The sequence below is a fragment of the Manis javanica genome, chromosome 8 (genome assembly GCF_040802235.1).
Source record: "Manis javanica isolate MJ-LG chromosome 8, MJ_LKY, whole genome shotgun sequence".
Classification (NCBI taxonomy): Eukaryota; Metazoa; Chordata; class Mammalia; order Pholidota; family Manidae; genus Manis; species Manis javanica.
In genome coordinates, this window is record NC_133163.1 from 28,528,142 (window position 1) to 28,551,361 (window position 23,220).

Below are 23,220 nucleotides of genomic sequence, written 5' to 3' on the forward strand. Positions count from 1 at the left end.
CTCTCTGCTGCTCAAATTGCTGGGAGCTCTAACCAATAGTATTGGGATGGAATTTCCCTCTCCTTCCTCCGGTACCTGCCACCATGATTCCTTCTTCCTCGTGCACGTGTAGGGGCAGGTGGGCATACTCGTTCACGTGGCCTTCATACTGCCTTATACACTTACTGGTCCGCAGGTCCCACAGCTTGATCTGTGGGAGGAAACACAAGTGCCGTCAGGGAGGGTTCAGCAGGTACGCTGGTGAATCCTGGCCAGGGAGGGGTGAGGTGCTCTCCAAAGATCTCTTCAGGTTAGGAAAATCTGAATCTAAGTCCTGAGCTCTGGAGTCCAGTAGAAGTACAAGAGCAGTTCTGTCTGTCCAGAGCAGACTGGGCTTCCGGTGAGCAACACAACAGCTGTGCCACACTGCATGCACCTCGCCTGGGCCCCAGCTGCGTTGCCCCTGCTACTGGCTCGCACAGAGCCCTTTCCCCCGCAGGGCCCTGGGCCAGCAGCTCCAGCAACCTGAGGAAGTCCGTGCTACTCCTACCGTCCCCGCCATGTCAGACGCCATCAGGTTCTGCTCTTCTTGGAGGATCTGCACAGAGGTCACTGCTGAGTCATGGAACAGGTGGGTGGTCTTCCAGCCCTTGCCCTGATTTCGACAGCGCAGATCAATGGCAAAGATCTCCCCGGAACGACAGCCGTTAAACAGCAAAGGAGACTGTGGAAAGGGGACAGCTTGGTACCCCCCTGCAAGGTGGGGAGGGGCGGCGGAACACAGCGTGTGCCTCACCTCCCCTACGCCAGACCCTGGCCTAAAGGTGTGCGGAGAGATGGGCTGGTCGGGGTTTGGGCCTCAGTGAAGTTAGAGGGGTGCTTCATGGGTAGAAGGTAAAAGCACTGGACCACATTTGTCCAGTGTGCTCCCCACTGGCGGCACTGACCCCTAAAGCCTCACTCTGAAGCCCAGGGAACAGCACCATCTCCACCAAGGTTTTCAGGAAAGCTGGGGTGCTGAGTATGCAGTGGAAGAGAGGAGGTGCAGGTAAGACCTGGGGTCCCAGAAAGTGCGGAGATGGCTGAAAAAATCTGAATAATCAAGTCTGCTCACTGTGGAAAGCCAATCGACAGACTCCCTCCTCCATACTTTAAAAGAATGATGGCATTTTCTATGGGGCAAGTTTTTGAAGTGTAGTAATGACCAGAATTTTGATTTTTAAATTTATAAAATGTGTGATTTGGAAGCTGTGTATGAAACTATTCAGTGCTATCTATGAATTGGGACATAAGTACTGCTAACAGTTCAATTAAATAGGAGGTCCTTTAAAGCCAGCTTAGCCAGGATCAGCTAACTTTCATTCAGTGCGGACATATTCCCCAAGTAATCCATTAATCTTTTCTGATGCCCTTTCCCACCCAAAAGAGAAGAGGACTAGATGCCACATGGGAAATCCAATTTCAGCCCAGCAAAATTCCCACATTTAGCAAACTACACCCTTCCCAGTCCAACCAACCAGGACAGCAAACTTCTGGGCCAGGACATCACTGCTGGTCCCAAATGACTGCTGGTGTCCCGTCACCATGTTGGTCACCAGAACCCGCCGAGACAAGCCTGACAGAGAGAGATGGGGTGGAGAGACAAGTGCCACTTCCAGTGTCGGGAGAGGGACTTATGGGGAGGGGTTTAAGGTCTGTTAAATTCTTTACTCAGGGGGCCTGGGAGGCAGCCATGGCTCACCTGTACTAAAACAATTACTCGCGTGGATGTTCAGAGACCAAGCACAGGACCAGGCCCCAGGGATCCGGAAACTGCACAGCATGCCAGGCTGGTCTCCTGCTGAGAGGAACAGTGAAGGTAAGGCATGACTGCACTCCAGGGGCAGTGCTCTCCCCTCCATGCCGCCAGGCTGCTGACCCCCCGATCTGGGAAGCCCCTAGGAAGAGTGGCTATGAGGTTATCTAGACCTTGGCCCCACGCTGGGTTTTGTGGTAGCAAAATAGAGACACTCAGTTGTGGTTCTTGGCTTGAAAGTGGTTATTCTGACAGTGAATAAATCAATCTTTCCTGACTGTCCAGTAGTAGTGTTAAAAATACTAATAAGCTGAGACGCAGTATGATGTTACAGATAAGGGTGCTTCAACCCCAGATCACACTATTAGACGTATGCTCTCAAGCAAAACATTTGTTTAAATAAATTTTTTTATTGATAAAACATACATAAAAGGCACAAATTCTAAGTACAGTTTAATGAGTTATCACAAAGTAAATGTAGCCAAGTAACCACCACCCAGGTTAAGATATAGGACATTCCAATACCCCAAAATCCTGCATATGCCCCACCAATTACTGCCTCCTTACTCCTCCCCAAAGGGAACCATAGATTCATTTTATAAGGCAAATTCTCAACCTCTTTGCCTCAGTTTCCTCATCTGTAAAATAGAGCAAATACTCCATGTCAGAAGCTTGCTGTATGATGAAATGCCAGGCACTAGGCTAGGTGTGCATTACCTCATTTAATCCTCCATGTTACCTGATGGAGTAGCTATTATCGTCACTTTTTTTTTTTGCTATTAATGTTCACTTTACAGAGACTAAGCAACCTGTTCAAGGTGGTAAGGCACAGACCTGGGATTCATGCCACATTGCCTAAAGCCCGCACTCTTACTTAAGAGCCCCGATCCCAGTCTAAGGGATCCTAATTCTCCAAAGACTGAAAACTTAATACCCAGATTCTGCTAAGAAGTCCAACTGCCTTTAGCCACTGTAAGGGCCTCTGACAGCACCTATCATTCTTTCATGAATGATCTATACAGGCAGCCCAACTATTTTGATCCCTTGCACTGGATACACACACCTTTAGCCGTTCTGGCTGTTGAAGTGACCCAAAGGAAGGGGAGGGGTATGTAAAGATGAACATGCTTCTAGTACAAATCCTGGGTCAGGCTTAAGGAACCCTCCCACAAGTGCTTCTGCAGACTGTTCCTACACTGTGAGCTCTGACTCGGGCTCCCCGAGCCTGTGATTCCTATCCCTCCTGTCCAGCTCTTCGCCACGGAGCTTACACACACGTGGGCTACAGATCCTGGGACACACAGTACAGAGAACCCCTCAGAGCACCACCTTATCCAGAGGAAACAGGCTTGATACCTGGGTGGCTACTGATGAACAGCGATGCTGGGAGCAGGGTGGCACAGCCTAGAGTTTCTGCAATTCCCATGAGGCACAGCCTGGAAAAGCTGTTAAGGACAGTCAAGTACACGGTTCTCCTCAGGGAGGAAAATGGGCATTAGCACTCTTCAAAAAATTATACTAACAACAGCCATAAGTCAATTGAGCATGTTTACATTTTTCCACATTTAGTTTCAAATTCTTTTTAAAGGAAAAAAATTCTCACAGATATAGTTAAAAGCCCTCTTTGACCCCTCCCCACTCCAATGCTCCCTTCTCCCCAACCCAGAGAGACTCTCTATTCTAAAACTGGTCTGTCATCTAAGCCATAGTGTATTTACACAACACAGTATTTGTCCCCTAGCAATTTAAGAACTGTTTTAAAAACATATGCAAGTGGAGAGGAGCCAAGATGGCAGTGTGAGTAGGACAGCAGAAATCTCCTCCCAAAAACGTATATTTTTGAAAATACAACAAATACAACTATTCCTAAAAGAGAGACCAGAAGATACAGGACAACAGCCACACTACATCTACACCTGCGAGAACCCAGTGCCTTGCAAAGGAGGTAAGATACAAGCCGCGGCCCGGCGGGACCCGAGCACCACCCCTACTGCAGCTCCTGGCAGTAGAGGAATCAGAGCAGGGAGGGAGAGGGAGCTCATGACTGCTAAATACCCAGCCCTAGACATCCGCACCAGGAGAGCACACACACAGTGCGTAGGGTGCTGAATACTAGGGAAACAGGACAGTAAAATCTGTGAGCAGGTCCCCACAGCTGGTGCCCCTGGGAAAAAGAAAAGCAAGTGCTTTTTGAAAGACATAAAGGGACAGGGGCCTCACAACTGGACAGAAGTGTCCCAGCACACTCAGCCCAGCAGCTGGGAATCCCAGGGAACTCCGGGCACCCTAACCCCCTGGGCGGAGGTGCAGCTCAGAGGCCCCTCACGGCAGTAAACAGTCTCCCGCCCGTTCCTCCTCCAGGATGGCCCTGCCATAGTGGAGCAGCAGCCTAAGGCCAGCCACGCCCACAGCAACTGCACGGAGCCCCGCAGCAGCCGGGCAAGAATCAGAGACCCCATCTGTGCACAACGGCCTAACATAAGCCACTAGGGGAAGCTGTACTCCCAGGAGAGGAATGCGAGGACCAACCAGAAAGGGATTTCTGCTAGCTGACACACGCACCATCTGCCCATCACCATGAAAAGGCAGAAGAATCTGATCCAGACCAGAATCACACACACATCCATGCCTGAGACAGAACCTGGAGATAGACCTAACCAATCTTCCTGAAAAAGAACTCAAAATAAAGGTCATAACCATGCTGATGGACTTGTAGAGAACTATGCAAGAGCTAAGGAGGGAGAATACAGGAATAAAACAATCTCTGGAAGGACTTAAAAGCAGAATGGATAAGATGCAAGAGGCCATTAATGGAACAAAAATCAGAGAGCAGGAATGCAGAGAAGCTGACACAGAGAGAGATAAAAGGATCTCCAGGAATGAAACAATATTAAGAGAACTGTGTGACCAATCAAAAAGGAACAATATCCACATTATAGGGGTAGCAGAAGAAGAAGAGAGAGAAAAAGGGATAGAAAGTGTCTTTGAAGAAATAATTGCTGAAAACTTCCCAAACTGGGGGAGGAAATAATCATTCAGACCATGGAAGTACACAGACCTCCCAACAGAAGGAACCGAAAGACAACACCAATACACATAATAATTAAAATGGCAAAGATCAAGGACACAGACAGTTTTAAAGGCAACTAGAGAGAGGAAAAAGGTCACCTACAAAGGAAAACCCATCTGGTTATCATCAGATGTCTCAACAGAAACCTTACAGGCCAGAAGAGAATGGCATGATATATTTAATGCAATGAAACAGAAGGGCCTTGAACCAAGAATACTGTATTCAGCACGATTATCATTTAAACATGAAGGAGGGATTAAACAATTCCCAGACAAGCAAAAGATGAGGTAATTTGCCTCCCACAAACCACCTCTACAGGGTATTTAGAGGGACTGCTCTAGATGGGAGCACTCCTAAGGCTAAACAGATGTCAACGGAGAAAATAAAATCATAGCAAAGAAAGCAGACCAACCAAATACTAACTAAATGCAAAAAATAAAATCAACTACCCACAAAAGCAATTAAAGGAAACACAAAAGAGCACAGAATAAAACACCCAACAAATAAAGAATGGAGGAGGAGGAATAAGGGAGAGAAATAAAGAATCATCAGACAGTGTCTATAATAGCTCAATAAGCGACTTAAGTTAGGCAGTAAGATACTAAAGAAGCTAACTTGAACCTTTGGTAACCACGAATATAAAGACTGCAATGGCAGTAAGTTGATATCTTTCAATAATGACCCTAAATATAAATGGACTGAATCCACCAATCAAAAGACAGAGTAACAGAATGGATAAAAAAGCAAGACCCATCTATATGCTGCTTACAAGAGACCCACCTCAAATCCAAAGACATGCACAGACTAAAAGTCAAGGGATGGAAAAAGATATTCCATGCAAACAAAAGGGAGAAAAAAGCAGGTGTTGCAGTACTACTATCAGAGAAAATAGACTTCAAAACAAAGAAAGTAAAAAGAGATAAAGAAGGACATTACATAATGATAAAGGGCCCAGTCCAACAAGAGGATATAACCATTATAAATATATATGCACCCAACACAGGAGCACGACCATATGTGAAACAAATACAAACAGAACTAAGCTGAAAAGCTTCTGTACAGCAAAGGACACCATCAATAGAACAAAAAGGTACCCTAGAGTATGGGAGAATATTTTCGTAAATGACAGATCTGATAAAGGGTTGACATCCAAAATATATGAAGAGCTCACACTCCTCAACAAACAAAAAGCAAATAATCCAATTAAAAAATGGGCAGAGGAGCTGAACAGACAGTTCTCCAAAGAAGAAATTCAGATGGCCAATAGACATATGAAAAGATGCTCCACATCGCTAGTCATAAGAGAAATGCAAATTAAAACCACAGTAAGATATCACCTCACAGCAGTAAGGATCGCCACCATCCAAAAGACAACAACAAATGTTGGCGAGGTTGCGGAGAAAGGGGAACCCTCCTACACTGCTGGTAGAAATATAAATTAGTTCAACCATTGTGGAAAGCAGTATGGAGGTTCCTCAAAATGCTCAAAATAGAAATACCATTTGACCCAGTAATTCCACTTCTAAGAATTTACCCTAAGGACGCAGCACTCCAGTTTGAAAAAGACAGATGCACCCCTATGTTTATCACAGCACTATTTACAATAGCCAAGAAATGGTAGCAACCTAAGTGTCCATCAGTAGATGAATGGATAAAGAAGATGTGGTACATATACACAGTGGAATATTATTCACCCATAAGAAGAAAACAAATCCTACCATTTGCAACAACATGGATGGAGCTAGAGGGTATTACGATCAGTGAAATAAGCCAGGCGGAGAAAGACAAGTACCAAATGATTTCACTCATCTGTGGAGTCTAAGAACAAAGAAAAAAGTGAAGGAACAAAACAGCAGCAGAAACACAGAATCCATGAAAGGACTAACAGTTACCAAAGGGAAAGGGACTGGGGAGGATGGGTGGGAAGGGAGGGAGAAGTGGAGGAAGAAGAAAGGGGTCCTTACAATCAGCATGTATAGTGTGGGGGGGCACGGGGAGGGCTGTACAACACAGAGAAGACAAGTAGTGATTTTACAGCGTCTTACTATGCTGATAGACAGTGACTGTAATAGGGTATGTGGGGGGGACTTGGTGAAGGGGGAGTCTAGTAAACATAATGTTCCTCATGTAATTGTAGATTAATGATACGAAAATAAAAATATATATATTTAAAAAAAAACATATGCAAGTGGCATCACCCACCACACAGAGTATCTTCTACAAATTTTCCATCTTCCCTGTCTCTTGTTTCACCTGTTGATGCTAGCAGCCCCAGTCCTTTCACCGTGGAGCACGCCTTTGTATGAATACACCATTTATTTATACAGCCTCCTGCTGATGGGCACCTAGGCTATTCTCACGTTTTCTGTGCACTGCCACCAGAATAAGCATCTCTTCTTGTGTGGGAGGCTTTAGGCAGTGTTTCTTAAACCCATGGTAAGAGTTCCTTTTTCTATTACAATGCATTACATACACACAAATATTTGAAACAAAATTTTCATAAAACACCCTCACTAAATATGAAATTCTGGTACCATATAGTTTATTTTAAAATGCTCACAAATTGGTTTAATGATCCACTGAAGTAGATCATGACTTGCAGTTTGAAAGCACTGCTTAGACTGCAATTGGGGGGTTGTAAGGTACATGTATCTTCAACTGAAAGTGGTTATCAACCTACTCATACCAGCAGTTTTCCCCATTTGCGAAACTTGGCACTACCAGACTTTAGAAATTTGTGCTTGTCTGAATAGGTATAAAATGACATCTCAGTATTAATTTGCTTTTCCCAGATTATAACTGGGTGTAGTGATTCATCTGACTATAGCCATTCAGGTCTCCTTGTCTTTGAACTGTTCTTGATACACCTCACTTTACTTTTCTGTTGGACTGAGTCTTGACTGATTTGGTCCCTCTCCCTTCCCCTTCACAGACAAACTTTTCTTAAGAGGCTATGTTTATTCGCACTTCTTCACTTTTCCTTCATTCTTCAATGCACTGAAATCCAGGTCTGACACTCACCTTCCCAGTGAAATGTTCTCCCCAAGGTCTCCAGTGAGCTCCCCATTTCTGGGTGTGAGGAACACTTTCCTATCCTGCCCCGTGGCCACACAGCACAATTTCTCACTACAACTCCTTGGCCTCTGCAATCCCTCTCCTGGAGTTCCACCCTTGGCCCTTCTCCTGTCACCCAGATTCCCTGACCTAGATGCCAAGCCTCTTAGACTTGTGCCTCTCCTCCACTCGCGCTCATCAGGCCACATGCTCTCCACTGCCCTCTCAGTCTTGCCAGGGCCTTCTGTCTGATGCCTCATCCTTGCCAACCTAGCATCCTCACTGCTATACAAGGAAAGACGCCATGGCCACCATCCTTCAGAAGAAGCCCAGAGCCCCAACGATTCAGTCTTGCAAGGCTAGTCTTGTCTAGCTGGGGACACCATAGATACTCAACCTTTCCCTACGGTGGAAGCTCATGCAGGACCCAGCCGGGGAAGGCACCCCAGTGCCTGCATCTGTCTTGCACCCAACTGCCCCAGGGACACTACTGCATGGACTGAGTGCCCACTGAGCTGCCCATGGATTGTGTATGCTCAGTAGATGCTGGTGGAATGCACACATACACACATCATCAGAAAATATTAATATGTGCAAATTGATTAGGCAACATTTTTGGCCACCTGGAAGTAATGTGCGCACATCATGTTGCCTTGGGTGGTAAGCTCCATATTAAAAATCTCTAGCATAGGGGCTACTGAAACTATAAATGAACACCATAGCTGGGCAGTTCAATTAGTTTCTAAAGAAACCTTTTTTGCTTCTGACTTTAGAGGGTAAGGATGTGGGGAGAGTCTTTACCCATGTGCAGTTTTAGTGACTATGGCTGGAATCCAGTTTACATTCAATCTTCTGGGGTACTTACAGGACTAGTATCATAGATTTAATCCTTTAACAGGACAGAGATTAACTAAGAGCCCAGTAAGTATACAAAGAATTTGGTCTAACCTCGTATCATTCTTTGGGGGAAAAGGCAGAGGGCAGGTCTGAACGAGGTGCCATTTCCGTAAAGAGAAAATTCAATGACCTTCAGCATAAGTACCAGGTGCATGAATGCCTGAAGACCACCGATGACCACCAGAGGACAAGTGGTTGATGAAGCTATGCTAGACCATACTCTTTAAACTCAATTATATGATTTTTATCCTCTCTGTAGCCGACAGAGAGAAACACAAGAAAATGCAATATTTTAAGGTCAGGAATGAGCACAAGGTTCCATTCTCTTTCCTTCATTTCTTCTGTCCTAGGCTAAGATCATCACAGTGATAGATGGTCCCACCACCCAACAAAACCCACCCAAACAAAAGCCACATAAAATTTTCAGTTCATAGAACACACACAGTTCCGTGTTTGTCTTACATGCAATGTATAATCAGATCTCTAATGCACTTGAGGTTTGAAAACCCTTGGAAAGAGTGCTGTGGGACAAATTTAAAACAACAGATTTGGATTCAGTCATCCTTGCTGAAGACCCATGATGTGCCATGCACTGTGCTAAACTAACATCACAGGTGTTAACTAACATTAGTCCCATGACAACTCATGAAGTAGGTGTATAAAGAGTGGTCACATAGGCTTTCCTATACACTAACAATAAACTAATAGAAAGAGAAATCAGGAAGACAATTCCATTCACAATAGCATCGAAAAGATTAAAATACCTAGGAATACACCTAACCAAGGAAGTGAAAGACCTATACCCTGAAAACTATAAGACACTCTTAAGAGAAATTAAAGAGGTCACTAACAAATGGAAAATCATCCCATGCTCCTGGCTAAGAAGAATTAATATCGTCAAAATGGCCATCCTACCCAAAGCAATATACAGATTCGATGCAATCCCTATCAAACTACCAACAGCATTTTTCAATGAATTGGAACAAATAATTCAAAAATTCATATGGAAACACCAAAGACCCCGAATAGGCAAAGCAATCCTGAGAAAGAAGAATAAAGTAGGGGGGATCTCACTCCCCAACTTCAAGCTCTATTACAAAGCCATAGTAATCAAGACAATTTGGTACTGGCACAAGAACAGAGCCACAGACCAGTGGAACAGATTAGAGACTCCAGACATTAACCCAAACATATATGGTCAATTAATATTTGATAAAGGAGCCATGACATACAATGGCAAAATGACAGTCTCTTCAACAGATGGTGCTGGCAAAACTGGATAGCTACATGTAGGACAATGAAACTGGACCTTTGTCTAACCCCATATACAAAGGTAAACTCAAAATGGATCAAAGACCTGAATGTAAGTCATGAAACCATTAAACTCTTGGAAAAAAACATAGGCAAAAAACTCTTAGACATAAACATGAGTGACCTCTTCTTGAACATATCTCCCCGGGCAAGGAAAACAACAGCAAAAATGAGCAAGTGGGACTACATTAAGCTGAAAAGCTTCTGTACAGTGAAAGACACCATCAATAGAACAAAAAGGAACCCTACAGTATGGGAGAATATATTTGAAAATGACAGATACGACAAAGGCTTGACATCCAGAATATATAAAGAGCTCACACGCCTCAACAAACAAAAAACAAATAACCCAATTAAAAAATGGGCAGAGGAACTGAACAGACAGTTCTCTAAAAACGAAATACAGATGGCCAACAGACACATGAAAAGATGCTCCACATCACTAATTATCAGAGAAATGCAAATTAAAACTACAATGAGGTATCACCTCACACCAGTAAGGATAGCTGCCATCCAAAAGACAAAAAACAACAAATGTTGGCGAGGCCGTGGAGAAAGGGGAACCCTCCTAACACTGCTGGTGGGAATGTAAATTAGTTCAACCATTGTGGAAAGCAGTATGGAGGTTCATCAAAATGCTCAAAACAGACTTACCATTTGACCCAGGAATTCCACTCCTAGGAATTTACCCTAAGAACGCAGCAATCAAGTTGAGAAAGACAGATGCACCCCTATGTTTATCGCTGCACTATTTACAATAGCCAAGAATTGGAAGCAACCTAAGTGTCCATCAGTAGATGAATGGATAAAGAAGATGTGGTACATATACAGAATGGAGTATTACGTAGCCCTATAAAAAAAAGAAATCCTACCATTCGCAACAACATGGATGCAGATAGAGGGTATTATGCTCAGTGAAATAAGCCAGGCGGAGAAAGACAAGTACCAAGTGATTTCACTCATATGTGGAGTATAAGAACAAAAGAAAACTGAAGGAACAAAACAGCAGCAGAATCACAGAACCCAAGAATGGACTAATAGTTACCAACGGGAAAGGGACTGGGGAGGCTGGAAGGGAAGGGAGGGACATGGGTGGGAAAAAAAGAAAGGGGGTATTACGATTAGCATGTATAGTGGGGTGGGGGGACACGGGGAGGGCTGTGCAACACAGAGAAGACAAGTAGTGATTTTACAGCATCTTACTATGTTTATGGACAGTGACTGTGAACGGGGACATGGGGGGGACTTGGTGAAGGGGGGAGCCTAGTAAACATAATGTCCTTCATGTAATTGTAGATTAATGATACCAAAATAAAATTTAAAAAAAAATCCGGTTCCATGTTTGCCTCCTGTCAAAAGGAAAGCTTCTCTCCCCGTCCATTTATTTGGTCACATAGATTCAAGAACTCGTTATAGAAATGACTCATTAACATGTGGCTTTGGGCCAGACAGTATTATTCCCTGAAGTGTGTGATGGGCAGGTGTCCCGTGCATCAAGAGTCCCCAGTGATCCCAGCACTGTGATACTGTATTACTGTGCTCCTAGCGAAAAGCCCGACTGCTGAGGAGGCAGAGAATAGAATGAAGAGTATGCTAGAGAGGGTAGTCACTGGCAGGGACACTAGGCCCGCAGTCCCCACACCCATGTCCAGGGTGCCAAAGGAGTCCCGTTCTCTGGTAGCTGCCCTCACTCTCCCCACAAGGCCTACTGTACCCCGGGGCCCCTGCAGCTCTGAGCTCCTCCTCTACTTCAGGAGGGCTTGGGGTTCCCTCCCAAGGCTTTACTGTTCCTTTCTGCTTTGTTCCTCTGCTAAAGCAAGTTCCAGAAGAGTGTCCAGCTCATGGAGTTATCAATGGCATCCCAAGACCCTGACTACTTCTCCGTGCTCCCTGGGGATCCTCGTTTCCTCCGCACATCCTGCCCTTCCCTAAACGGTGAGAGGTGCAGCCAAAACAGCCCAGACTCTGGCCACTAACATGCCATCTCATGAACCCTGCAGACACCAAGGTCCACATCAGGGTGCAGCCAGCCCACCACCTCTTCACCTGCCAAAAGATACAGAATGTGGGAATCCAGGTGATTCACTGAGGCCCAGCACACAGAGTTCACCTGGTGAGGAAGCACACAGCAAGACAGAAAAATCGGTTCGACTGCCAAGTCATGGACAGAAATAGATACTTTCTTGTGGAATAAACTGAGGGGATACTGACATGTGGTTTCTTTTTTCAAGCCTCATTCCTTTCAAGGGGGCTAGCCCAAGCATCCTGAGAACAGGAAGCTCCCTGCCCTATCATGTAGAGCCTTGAGAGGACAGGAAGGGGAGGAAGAAACCCTCAGGCCTTGATCCCTCATCATCAGTATGGACCTCACAGTGACCACCTGGTATGCCCTCTGGGACAGGGACGAACTGTCTACAATTCCGGGACAAGCCTGACTTTGAAAGCAAACTGTATCTCACTTCACCCAGATACCATTTTCAACCTGCATCCATCCTGTGGCTCATGTCCCAGCTGAGAAGTCACAGCTTCTTACAGATGCAGCCAATACCCCACTATAATTTAAAGGTTGCTCCTTAGATAGCAAGCTCCTAATGCTTATGTAGTCCTCAATGTCAGCCACAGACTGGCTGAGTGACCGATGCCTTACCCTGACGCACTGGGGGATCCCCTCAGGCTACTGCAGTCCACCTCCGGGCACTCGGAGCCTTGGTGGGGGCTCCTTCAGACCCACTCAGTCCTCCTGGAAGGGAAGGTCTTCACAACCAGCCAGAGAGGCACTGCACTTTGAGCCTTTCCCCAACTGCCCAATTTCATTTCTCTTCTAAGACAAACTAGCGAGGCCCTTCTCCTCCCCTATGGGTTCTCAGGATCTCAAATTCCATTTCCTCTTGGGAAGATGAGGTACCCAAGCCCTGCCTTCTTCACAGACTTCTCTCCTCTCCTCTGAACTGGGCTAACTACTGCAGGGCCCTGGAGGCAGAGGGTAAGAGGGGTTGGCAAGTCTGAAGGGAAGCGCAAGGTACCTTCTGGTTGGTAAAGTAGAAGTTTTCATGCATATACACTTTGAGCGAGGGCATCTTCAGATCACACAAGTTGATGATGCCGTACTTGGAGCCTCCACCTTTGACATCGTTCACTGTGAAGAGCCGGTCGCTGTTGGTATCTGCCTGAGGGGGGAGGGGGAAGCTGACTGCAGATGACCTTCCAGGCCGAGTCTGTGGGCTCAGACCATCTGCCCTCTCTCCCCGCCTCATGCTCTATGCATTTTCATCTGGAGAGATGATGCCTTATCCTGACGCACTGGGAGACACATCCCATCCCTGAGGGAGGGTGGGGATGACCTTACTTGTCCCCGCTCAGCTTAGCCATCACTGAGCAAGGCCAGCAGGTGTCTGGTCTCAGAGATCAGGAGCAGAAGGAGGGCAGTGAGAGGGCATGGCCAGAAGTCTGAGGTCTGCACACTGACCCACTCAGAACTGCATCTGGATGACCCCCAGTGCCCACCCAAAGGAACTAACTGTTCAGATGAGCAACATGGTGAAAGAGCATGTGGCCGGCATGAAGGCCAAGCAGTGATGTGGAAAATGCTAGTTTTATCTGTCAAGGAGTGAAAAGAGGATACAAACTGGATTCTTGTTAGACAGGCATTATTTTTTTTCTTTTACCACCAAGTAAAAATAAACCATTGCATTAAAAAAAATTTTAATAGAAAAGACTGCACTGGGATGTGAGATATTTTTTGAAGTTCTTTGTCATTAAAAAATTGTGGTTAATAAGTATTTCAAAGCCAAAAACTCTGTGTTTTATATATATTTATAATACTAATACACAGACGTTTGGATGGTGGTGAAACTGCACTCACTTTGCAAACTTCTCAGGAAGCACAGTTATGTTCCTGAAAGGCATTAGCAGTGACTAGCATCAGATCCAAAAAACTGATCCCAGGGAGGCAAACTGCCCTCCCCAACCCTCCGGTCATAGCAGCCAGCCAGTCATCTCTAGCTATAGGGGGTGGGGAAGACCTCCCAGGGGCCAGCAGACGGGTCATGTGAGACAAAGTCCAAGGACTGGGGGCCTCAGGCATAGTGAGCAGTGCATGTATTGCTCCCTGTTTACTAAGAACCCCAGGTAAGGGGCTCCAGAGGGGAACCCACAACAAGAAGTAATCTTTCTGGTTCAGGTCGACTGTACCCCTGAACACACAGCCAAATAAGCAGGGAAGCCACAGGAGAGAATGGGTCCTGGCCCCCCAATGCCCCTTACATGGAAGGGCTCCCCTGTGGAGGTCTCCTGAGGCCAGTTCTGTAGCTCAGCCTCCAGGCTGTCAGCAGATCATGGGCCAGAGCACCTTTGCTCTCTCCTTGGCTTCCCTCAGCCTCCAGGAAGGACAGGGCTTGTGGGCAGGCCATGTCCTCCTGTGGCCTCCAGTTCTCAGTCTAGCTGGGTGGTCTGGCTCCTTCTGTTTGCAGGGGATTCCCTGATCCCCTGCCAACATTTCCCTGGGCCCTGGGCTCAAGCAGTTGGCACTGGCTTCTGGTGTTCGCTTCCAACCCAGGTCTAACCCAAAGCTGAGACTCTGCACTCCCTGCACATGACAGGAAGACAGGGCGCTGGATGTGCAGGCCTGGGGACACAGGTCTGAAGGGCTCTGCCACTCAGGTCAGGGACAACAAAAAGGGGAGTAATACACTGATGCTGATGAAGGACCTTGGAGCTTCCGGCACCAGATCCTGCTCCAATATAGGAAGCTGTACACAGTACACCCCAGAGAAAGTCACTTTGTGATGGTTCTCAGTCAATGTGTGGTAGGCCTAGGCTCTCATGTCAAATGACAGAGCTGTAGTGGGTGACAATAGTCACCAAGGCCTGCCTTGCCAGCTCAGTGCCTGCCAATGGTAGCCAGCAGGTGCTTGTTAGGGCTGTAAAACCAAGAGGATGCCATCTACTTTCATGGCAGCCAGCTTCTCTGCAGCCGGGCTGGACAGAAGCCAATGCTAAGCCATGACATGTCAGGGGACGGCAGCCAGACGCCTGGACAGCTCCCTCCCACTCACCAGTATAAGGTTATATCGGTCGCTTGCCAAAGAAGAGGGATCCGAGCTCTGAATTTGGACCTTTTTCCTTTGCATGCAGCTCACTCGCAGCTCATGGGCTAAACTGCAGAGGGGAAAGATGAGGGCAGGGAGGACATGGACGACAATACCTAGATATCCATGAGGAAGATTCAGGGGTTCTGCCCCAAGTCCTCTCTTCTCCATGTTAATTCTCATCAATGGAGTTGAGCAAGATCCCAAATAATTAAGTTTTCTTAGAACTCTTAAGAAAACTAAAGCAGAAAAATGGGTGGCCCATTCACAAGGTCAAAGCAAGTAAGAACTACAGGAATTTCTTTTTGGATCATCTCGTACAACTCTTTCTCTTGAGATGAAGATACTGAAGAATAAAACAACATGCCAAAGATTGCACAGTGAGTAAGCCAAGTACGGAGCCACCCAGCTTCCTGCCCTTTCCCTCTCCCTGTCGCAGCTACCTCCCCACTAAGGACAAAGCATGTTTAGGGTAAAGAACACATCTGTCTAACTAGACCTTTAACTCTTTTCCCTTTCAGAAGAAGGGAAATACGGGAGAGGCATGCCCTACCTACCTCTTGCATGGCTGGGCCTTCCCTGAAGGGGGAGCCCTGCTCCAAGATGAGAGAGTTGTGCCCCTCATCAAAATCATGTTTCTTTGCCTCTCCACACACAGCAGGAGGCAGCAGAATGCAGGGTTAAGGGCTCAGGTGCTGAAGTCAGATCTCCACCCTCTTTACCTCAAACCAATCACTCCACCATGACCCTCAGTCTCTTCTTCTAGATACTGGGGGAATTATCAACGTATCTCACAGGGTTTTAGTTAGTATGTATCAGACATGACAAGTATTTAGATGAAGTTTAGTACATATACATCCATACAGGTATCTCATGGGAATGACATTACAGGACTTTCTATTAAACGAAAAATGATTTGAGTAACACAGAGGAACCATCTTGAGAAATTTCTGTTCTATTTCTCTGCCTAGATCTCCTCTCCTTTCTCCTTGGCCTCCTGCAGGAATAGCTCCTCTTGCTCTAGAGGGACAGTGATTCTCTCAGGGCTGGTTTTAGCAGCAAAAGGCAGGCTGTGAGCTGGGGCCCCCTACTATGAAGATTCCTCACAGAGTAGCTACATAGGATAATCTTAATTGGATTCTTGGACCAAGGAAATAAAAAATAGGAGAAGAACACTTACAAAGAAAGCCTTACAACGAGGCAGTCTTACCGGCAATAACTGGTGACATTGAGAAAACCCAGCTTGCTTTTTTGTAGCAAGAAAGATGTATTAAATCCCACTCTGGCTGTTTTCTACAAAAATAAACAAGTAAGTAAATAAATAAAAATATATGAGAGAGAAAGAGAGTCAGTGAAGTTCATGTTATAATACAACAGAGAATGTTTTTAGTTGCATGCGATACAATACAGAAACAGGAGCCAAGTTGGGAGAGATTAGCACACAACAATCTGATGGTCTCCTGTGCTAGTCTCCTCTCCCTGGCAAGAGGAAAAGCCCATCACAGGAGAGCATGAGCTGGAAAGTTTGTTCAACACCTCTGTCTAAGCCCTACATCAGTCTGTAAGCGGGGAGATGGATCCCCAGCACCAGTGCGTGCAGGAATGGCACTGAACCTCAGGTCTGCCTCACACTTTCCATTGGTGACCCGGGTTTCACTCCACTGCCCCCAGTACCATCAAAATATCCTGGCATCTAATCCCCATACAAGAAAACCTTATATCCAAACCAAACACTCTGGTTTTCTACTTAAATACGTGGAGACTGAAAATGTATCGTGCTGCTTCCCAAGACTGCCCTGAGGAAGGACAAAATATGTGAACTACTAATGAAACTTAGCCAATAAAAAAAGGGGTAGGTGGGTGGGAGATTTCTTGCCCATTCTTATTCTCTTCATCAGTCCCTGTTCGGAAATCGGGCACCACGCTCCCTCAAAGACACTAAGCCCTGTGTTATGGAGGCATCTCATGGGTAGGGGACGGATGCTGGTAGGAGTGGAGGGGACATGGTGGCCCCCAGGAGGGTGGAGCCCACCTTTTTCTGCCTGTCTTCCTCCAGCAGCTGTAGCCTTTTGCTCTCCATCTCCTTGTGCCGGATACTCTCCTTTGTGAGGGGGTTGCAGTTGTTATGTCCAGGGAGCAAGCGGAAGTAGCGCTGCTTTTCAGGATCAAAGTAATATCCTGGGAGATCTGGAGTCAAAAGAAACAAAATTCACTTCAACTTACAACACTGTGAACTGATGCACCTACAGGAACCCAACAGCCTGTCCCCCAACCCCTTGCAGATTCTTCATTTCTGAGGGGCAGATGGGCCAGCATTGCCGGTCTCCACCCTGAGCCCAGTTCGGTGCCAGGGGAGCTGTTTGTCTCAGCACTGCTGCTCCTGACACACCCGGCACCTCCCTTCAATGTTCCAATCTCCCAGACTTTCCTCCAAGTCAGGCATGGTGACACATATGGAGTGGACCCACATGCAAGTGATGGCACACAGGGCCGAGAAGGAAGGGCAGCCAGAACAGACATGACCAGGTGACCAGGCAGGACAAGGTTTCATCTTCCCTGCGGGTTGGGCCAGAGGAGTCCTAGTACCCAGCAGACTGCCTTACCTGGTGCAGAAGAACTCCCATCTGTACTGGATGAGGTCGATGGGGCCTCATCACCGCCAGGGCCAGAATCCTGGAGGCTTTGCCATATCCCTGCGTTACACCTGCTGACACACAGTCATGGTACGTGCAGTGAAGGGCTTGAGTCCCAGTCATTCTCTGACTGTGGGGTCCTGCAGGGGGCAGTTCAGGCAGTTCTGCAGCCTTCACCCTGACCCACTGACCCTTCTTTTGAAAGCAATTTACCTACTTCGAACACACCACTAGGGCAAGGTTTTGGTTTCTCATCCTGAACAGGATTATATATCACAATAATTTCCTTTTCTTACTTGCTCACTTAAGCATTTTGTAAGGTGTTTTGGAATTTTCCAGATGAAAAGGAGAACACAAATCTTTGCCAATAACAATTTTACCAGCTGGACTCACTTGTCAGCTCAACAGCAGTTTCAAGGCCAGGTGAATTTCATTCTTTATTGGATTCAGCAGGACAAAGAGTTTAAATTTTACTTGGCTACCTACCCTTACACCTGGAGAAACTGGGGTCCAGTAATACTGAGAGGAGGGACATGATCAGTAATATGGGGGTAGAGCCATGGTTTAAATGCTTGATGTGCAAAGCTTTACACAGCTTCTGTAGCAGTCACAGGCTGAAGGATATAGTAACAGAGCAAAAGACTTTATTTTAGAGTCCTGATATAATCGGCTCTAAAAACCGTAACTGCCCCTAACCAGAGAATACAAATTGCAAAACTAGGTTGAAGGAATCAAAGAACTTTCTTTTGTCTGTAAATACTAACTTATGCATGGTTTCAGAAAAAATGATTTATTCTCCCTTTTTAAGGTCTACAGCTTCCTGAGGCAGGTCATCTGTGATCATTAGCAGCAAGAGGAAGAAGGATTCAGTGTCATGACAAATGACTACATTTCTAGCCCAAGGACTGCTGCCCATTCTTTCCATACAGCCCAGAAGGTGGCTGTCCAGCATGTTTCCACACAACTCTGCCAAAGCTGAGTGGAGGCTCTCTTGCACAGATCACATTTTGCTACACATTGTGCTCTTGTGGTAAGTCCTAGGCCCCAAAAAGCATCCATGGTTTTCCTTATAGAACAGACAAACATTGGGCACTGTCCTGATCTTTCCACAATATGGGTCACAACTGGGACTGGCTGAGAGTAAGAGATTTTATTCAGCACCTAATGAGGCCCACCACTTATGAGGGGTGTACTCAGAGCTAGGCAACCATTAGGGGCTTTACATACGCTATTGCCAACCTCACAAGAGAAGCAATGGCTCTGCTTTGTACAAGAAGAGGGACTCAGGATGATTAAGTGACTTGCTCAATTTCACATAGGAAAATGCAGTGTGAAACCTCAACTCCTAATTCCAAAGCCCTTGTTCTTTTCGCATTTTGATGATTTTTGTTACTGTTTGGCTTAAGCTGTTCTAGGGAAGCACCTTGGTATTTGACATCTTCTGACTATATAACTGAAATTTGTTCATTTAAAAAGGAAGTCTCAAGTGTGGGAGAGTTGCAAAACTGGTGTATGGATCTCCTTTGCTGAGGAGAGTGCTGTGCAAAGACTTCTTATGGCCAGAAGTCCCGTCAGCCCTGAACTGTGAAAAGGTGTCCTCTCCTGGCCTGGGGTGCCAGAGGGTGTTGTTCTGAGACTACATTGTTTGTATTTTCTTCATGCAGAAAAATAGTGGAGTGTGGAAAATGTTTATTCTGGGGACCTCAACTAAGTATTGACTAAGTTTTATTTTTTAAGTTGGGTGGTGGGTATACAGTGTTCACTTTATTTGTCTTTATGCTTTTCCTGTGTTTATTAAATACTGCATTACATATTTAGCCTTTCAATTAGATTCCCAGAAATCTATTTCCATTCACTGAAAAACAAAAAAAAAGACAGAACAAGCCTACAAAATGGAGAAACAGCTCTGCAGTTATATCAGGTAATGTCTACTTCTGGGCTTACAGTTAATGTTCTGGCCAGAAGTCACTGCTACTCTAAAAAGAAAGAACAGTGTGGCCCTATCTCCTCACTAGTCAAAGCGTGGCAGGCAGGCTGACCTGCAACAGCGACATCTCCTGGGAACCTGTTAGGTCTGCAGACTCTCCTCAGGCCCCACCTCAGACCCTGCATTTTGACGAGATTCCCAGTGATTCATCCGCACGTGAGGGTGCTGGAAAAATGCTAGGATGGCTTTGGGCAGTAGCGCTTGCCTCTCAGAACTGTGTTGTCTGATCCAAGGGTTCTGCTGGTGGCTCCTTCTCCTGCGTCTCCTATTCTGCCAGCTGTTTTTATTCATTTCTGCTCCTAGAAGAGAAAAAAAATGACAGGCAAACTTGTGTGCACGTGTTCTTCTCTTGCTTGCTTCTTCATAGTTCCTTTATGCTCAGAACTAGAAAGGGATGGGTCAGCCTGGGCTGTCATCAAGCCACCTCGCCAAGCCTCACCTGTACGGGGCTGCCCTGAGGTAGAGACAGCGATAAAATGCAATGCTTCTGTGGCTACCTCTCCGGGGGTACAGTGACTTCTTACCTCACAGCTGATGCCTGGCCTGACAAGCCCTATTCCCTGGGTCACCACGCGAGAGGATGACATTCTCAGTTACTTTAAGATGACAGTTTTCATCTTGCATGAGAATTCTTCTAGTTTCTTTTTTTTCCTTACCAGATAATACCAGAGCATGTAGTAATTTTTCTTTCAATCCACACACATCCCTATTCATGGAGAATAGTTGACAGTGAGCACTTTTTCCTACAAAGTCAGTACTGTGTAAGGGAAATTGTGGACATAATTAAATGGCAGGCAGTATGTATGACTTCTCAATGTACTTTATAAAGTGTCTGTTTCCTGAAAACACTAGTTTTAAAGGGATGGATGTGCATATGCAATTTTTGAAATAAGGACATAAAAGCACTTCTTAGTGACACTGATATTGCCATAATATTTTGAGTGACTTGAAAAAGTCTTATCTTGAATAACCTGACTCTATCACTTAATCATCAAAACAATACTAGTTTTAACATGGAATCACATTAGGAGTTCTCAAAAAGACTGAATTTTGATGACTTTTTGGAAAATGGGCAATACTTATCAAGTAACTTACAAATGTACATGGGCCTAAAAAAATAATCCAGAAGATTGTAAAAATTATATGCAAGATATTTACAACTGTATAACTCATTTCATGAGGCTAGTATTACCGTTATCAAAACCAGGCAATCATAAAAAAACCATAGGTCAATATACCTTAGGAACATAGACACAAAGCCTCAGCAAAATGCTAGAAAACCAAATCCAGAAGCATAAAAAGGGCTTATACAACATGACCAACTAGGATTTACCCCAGAAATGTAAGGCTGGTTCAACATATAAAAAATCAGTGTAATACACATATTAATTGAATAAATGGGAGGAAAAACTACACATGGTTATCTGTTCAGTAGATTCAGAAAAAGCATTGGAGAAAATCCAATACCCTTTGATGATAAAAAAAATAAAAGGTAACTTCCTGAACTTGATAAAGGGCATCTACTAAAAATCCACAGCTAACATCACACTTAATGGTGAAAGACTGTCAGTTTTTTTCCCCAAAGATCAGGAAAAAAACAAAACAAGGATGTCTGTTCTCACTTCTATTCGAATTCTAGCCAAGGGCAATTAGGCAAGAAAAAGAAATAAAAGGAATTCAAACAGTAAAGGAATTATAGCTTATTTTCAAACAACCTTATATTTCTAGGGTAAATACTATATATAGAAAATCCTAAAGGCATGTTCCTATCTATAGAAAATCCTTAAGAATCCACAAAAAAACTACTAGAACTAATAAATGAGGTAAGCAAGGTTGTAAGACACAAGATTAACATATAAAAATCTGTTGTTTTTCTATACACTAGCAATGAACAATCTGAGAATGAAATCAAACAATTCTGTTTACAGTAGCATCAAAAAAATATGTAGGAATAAATTAAAATACTTGTGTGACTTATACACTGAAACTATAAAACACTGCTGAAAGAAATTAGAGGACATAAATAAATGCAAACACACCCATATCATGGACTGGAAAACTTTAGGATGGTGTCCAAATTGATCCAGAGATTTAAGATTTAATACAGTCCCCATCAAAATTCCAAATATTTTTGGAGATGGACAAGGTGGTCCTAAATTCATATGGGTATCCAAGTGACCCGGAATAGTCAAAACAACCTTGAAAAGAGCAAAGATGGAGGACTCACTCACATGTCCCAATTTCAAAACTTACTGCAAAGACCCAGTGTTCAAGACACTGTGGTACTGACACAAGGACAGAAATATACATCAGTGAAGTGGAATTGAGAGTCCAGAAATAAACCCGTATATCTATGGCCAACTGATTTTTGACAAAGGTGCCAAGACCATTCAATGGGGGAAAGAATAGTCTTTTCAACTTCTGGGACAACTGGATATTCACTTGTAAAAAGAATGAATTTGGATTCCTATTTCACATCATATATAAAAGTTAACTCAAATGGATCCAAGACTTGAAACTATAAAACTCTTAGAACAAAGGTGTAAATCATCACGATCTTGTTTCTTAGTTATAGCACCCAAAGCACAAGAAAAAATAAACTGGACTTCATCAAAATTAAAAACTTTTGTGTATCAAAGGACACAATTAAGAAAGTGAAAAGACAACACAGAATGGAAGAAATTTTCTTATTGAAGTATCGTTGATATACAATCTTACATTGGTTTCAAGTATACAACAGTGGTTCAACAGTTACCCATACTATTAATTCCTCACCCCCACTAGTGCAGTTACTATCTGTCAACATAGGAAGATGTTACAGAATCATTGGCTGTATTCTCCATGCTGTGCTACTATCCCCATGACGAACTTCTATTATGATTGAGAATATTTTTGCTCCTTTATCCCCCTCACCCTCCCCACCCATGCACCTCCAACCCCTCCCCCATGGTAACCACCAGCCACTTCTCAGTGTCTGTGAGTCCACTAATATTTTGTTCATTTTGCTTTGTTTTTCTATTCCATGAATAAGTGAAATCATATAGTATCTGTCTTTCTCCACCTAGCTTATTTCACTGAGCTTAACACCTGCTAAGTCCATCCATGTTGTTGCAGATTGCAAGGCTTCATTTTTTTTAATGGCTGAATAATATTCCATTGTGTATATGTGCCACATCTTCTTGGGAGAAAATATTTTTAAATCATGTATTTGATAAGGATTTAATATCCAGGATATATAAACAACTCAACAAGAAAAACAACTCAGTAAAAAAATAAGCGGGAAACTTGAAGACTTATCTTCAAAGATGTACAAATGGCCACTTAGAACATGAAAAGATGCTCAACATCATTAGTCATCTTAAGCAGATGCAAAACAAAAGCACAGTAAGTTACCACTTCATACCTTC

The 23,220-nt window shown here is 44.6% G+C and overlaps 1 protein-coding gene across 9 annotated transcripts in view; it reads right to left on the minus strand.

The window, feature by feature from the left end:
- The window catches only part of DCAF4 (DDB1 and CUL4 associated factor 4), a 29,217-nt gene that overhangs the window by 2,022 nt on the left and 3,975 nt on the right, over positions 1-23,220 (minus strand). Inside the window, exons 2-13 of one of the 9 annotated variants that reach the window (XM_017676566.3) lie at positions 20,019-20,112; positions 17,797-17,897; positions 17,226-17,380; positions 16,404-16,486; positions 15,161-15,263; positions 13,130-13,273; positions 12,167-12,216; positions 3,131-3,210; positions 1,721-1,819; positions 1,497-1,594; positions 530-703; positions 76-190 (exon numbers count right to left, since the gene is read on the minus strand). In XM_017676566.3, coding sequence (XP_017532055.3) covers positions 76-190; positions 530-703; positions 1,497-1,594; positions 1,721-1,819; positions 3,131-3,210; positions 12,167-12,216; positions 13,130-13,273; positions 15,161-15,263; positions 16,404-16,486; positions 17,226-17,380; positions 17,797-17,897; positions 20,019-20,104 — 1,288 coding nt within the window. In that variant the 5' untranslated portion in view covers positions 20,105-20,112. The other 8 variants (XM_017676567.3, XM_073242174.1, XM_017676565.3 and 5 more) reach the window with 8 other exon arrangements.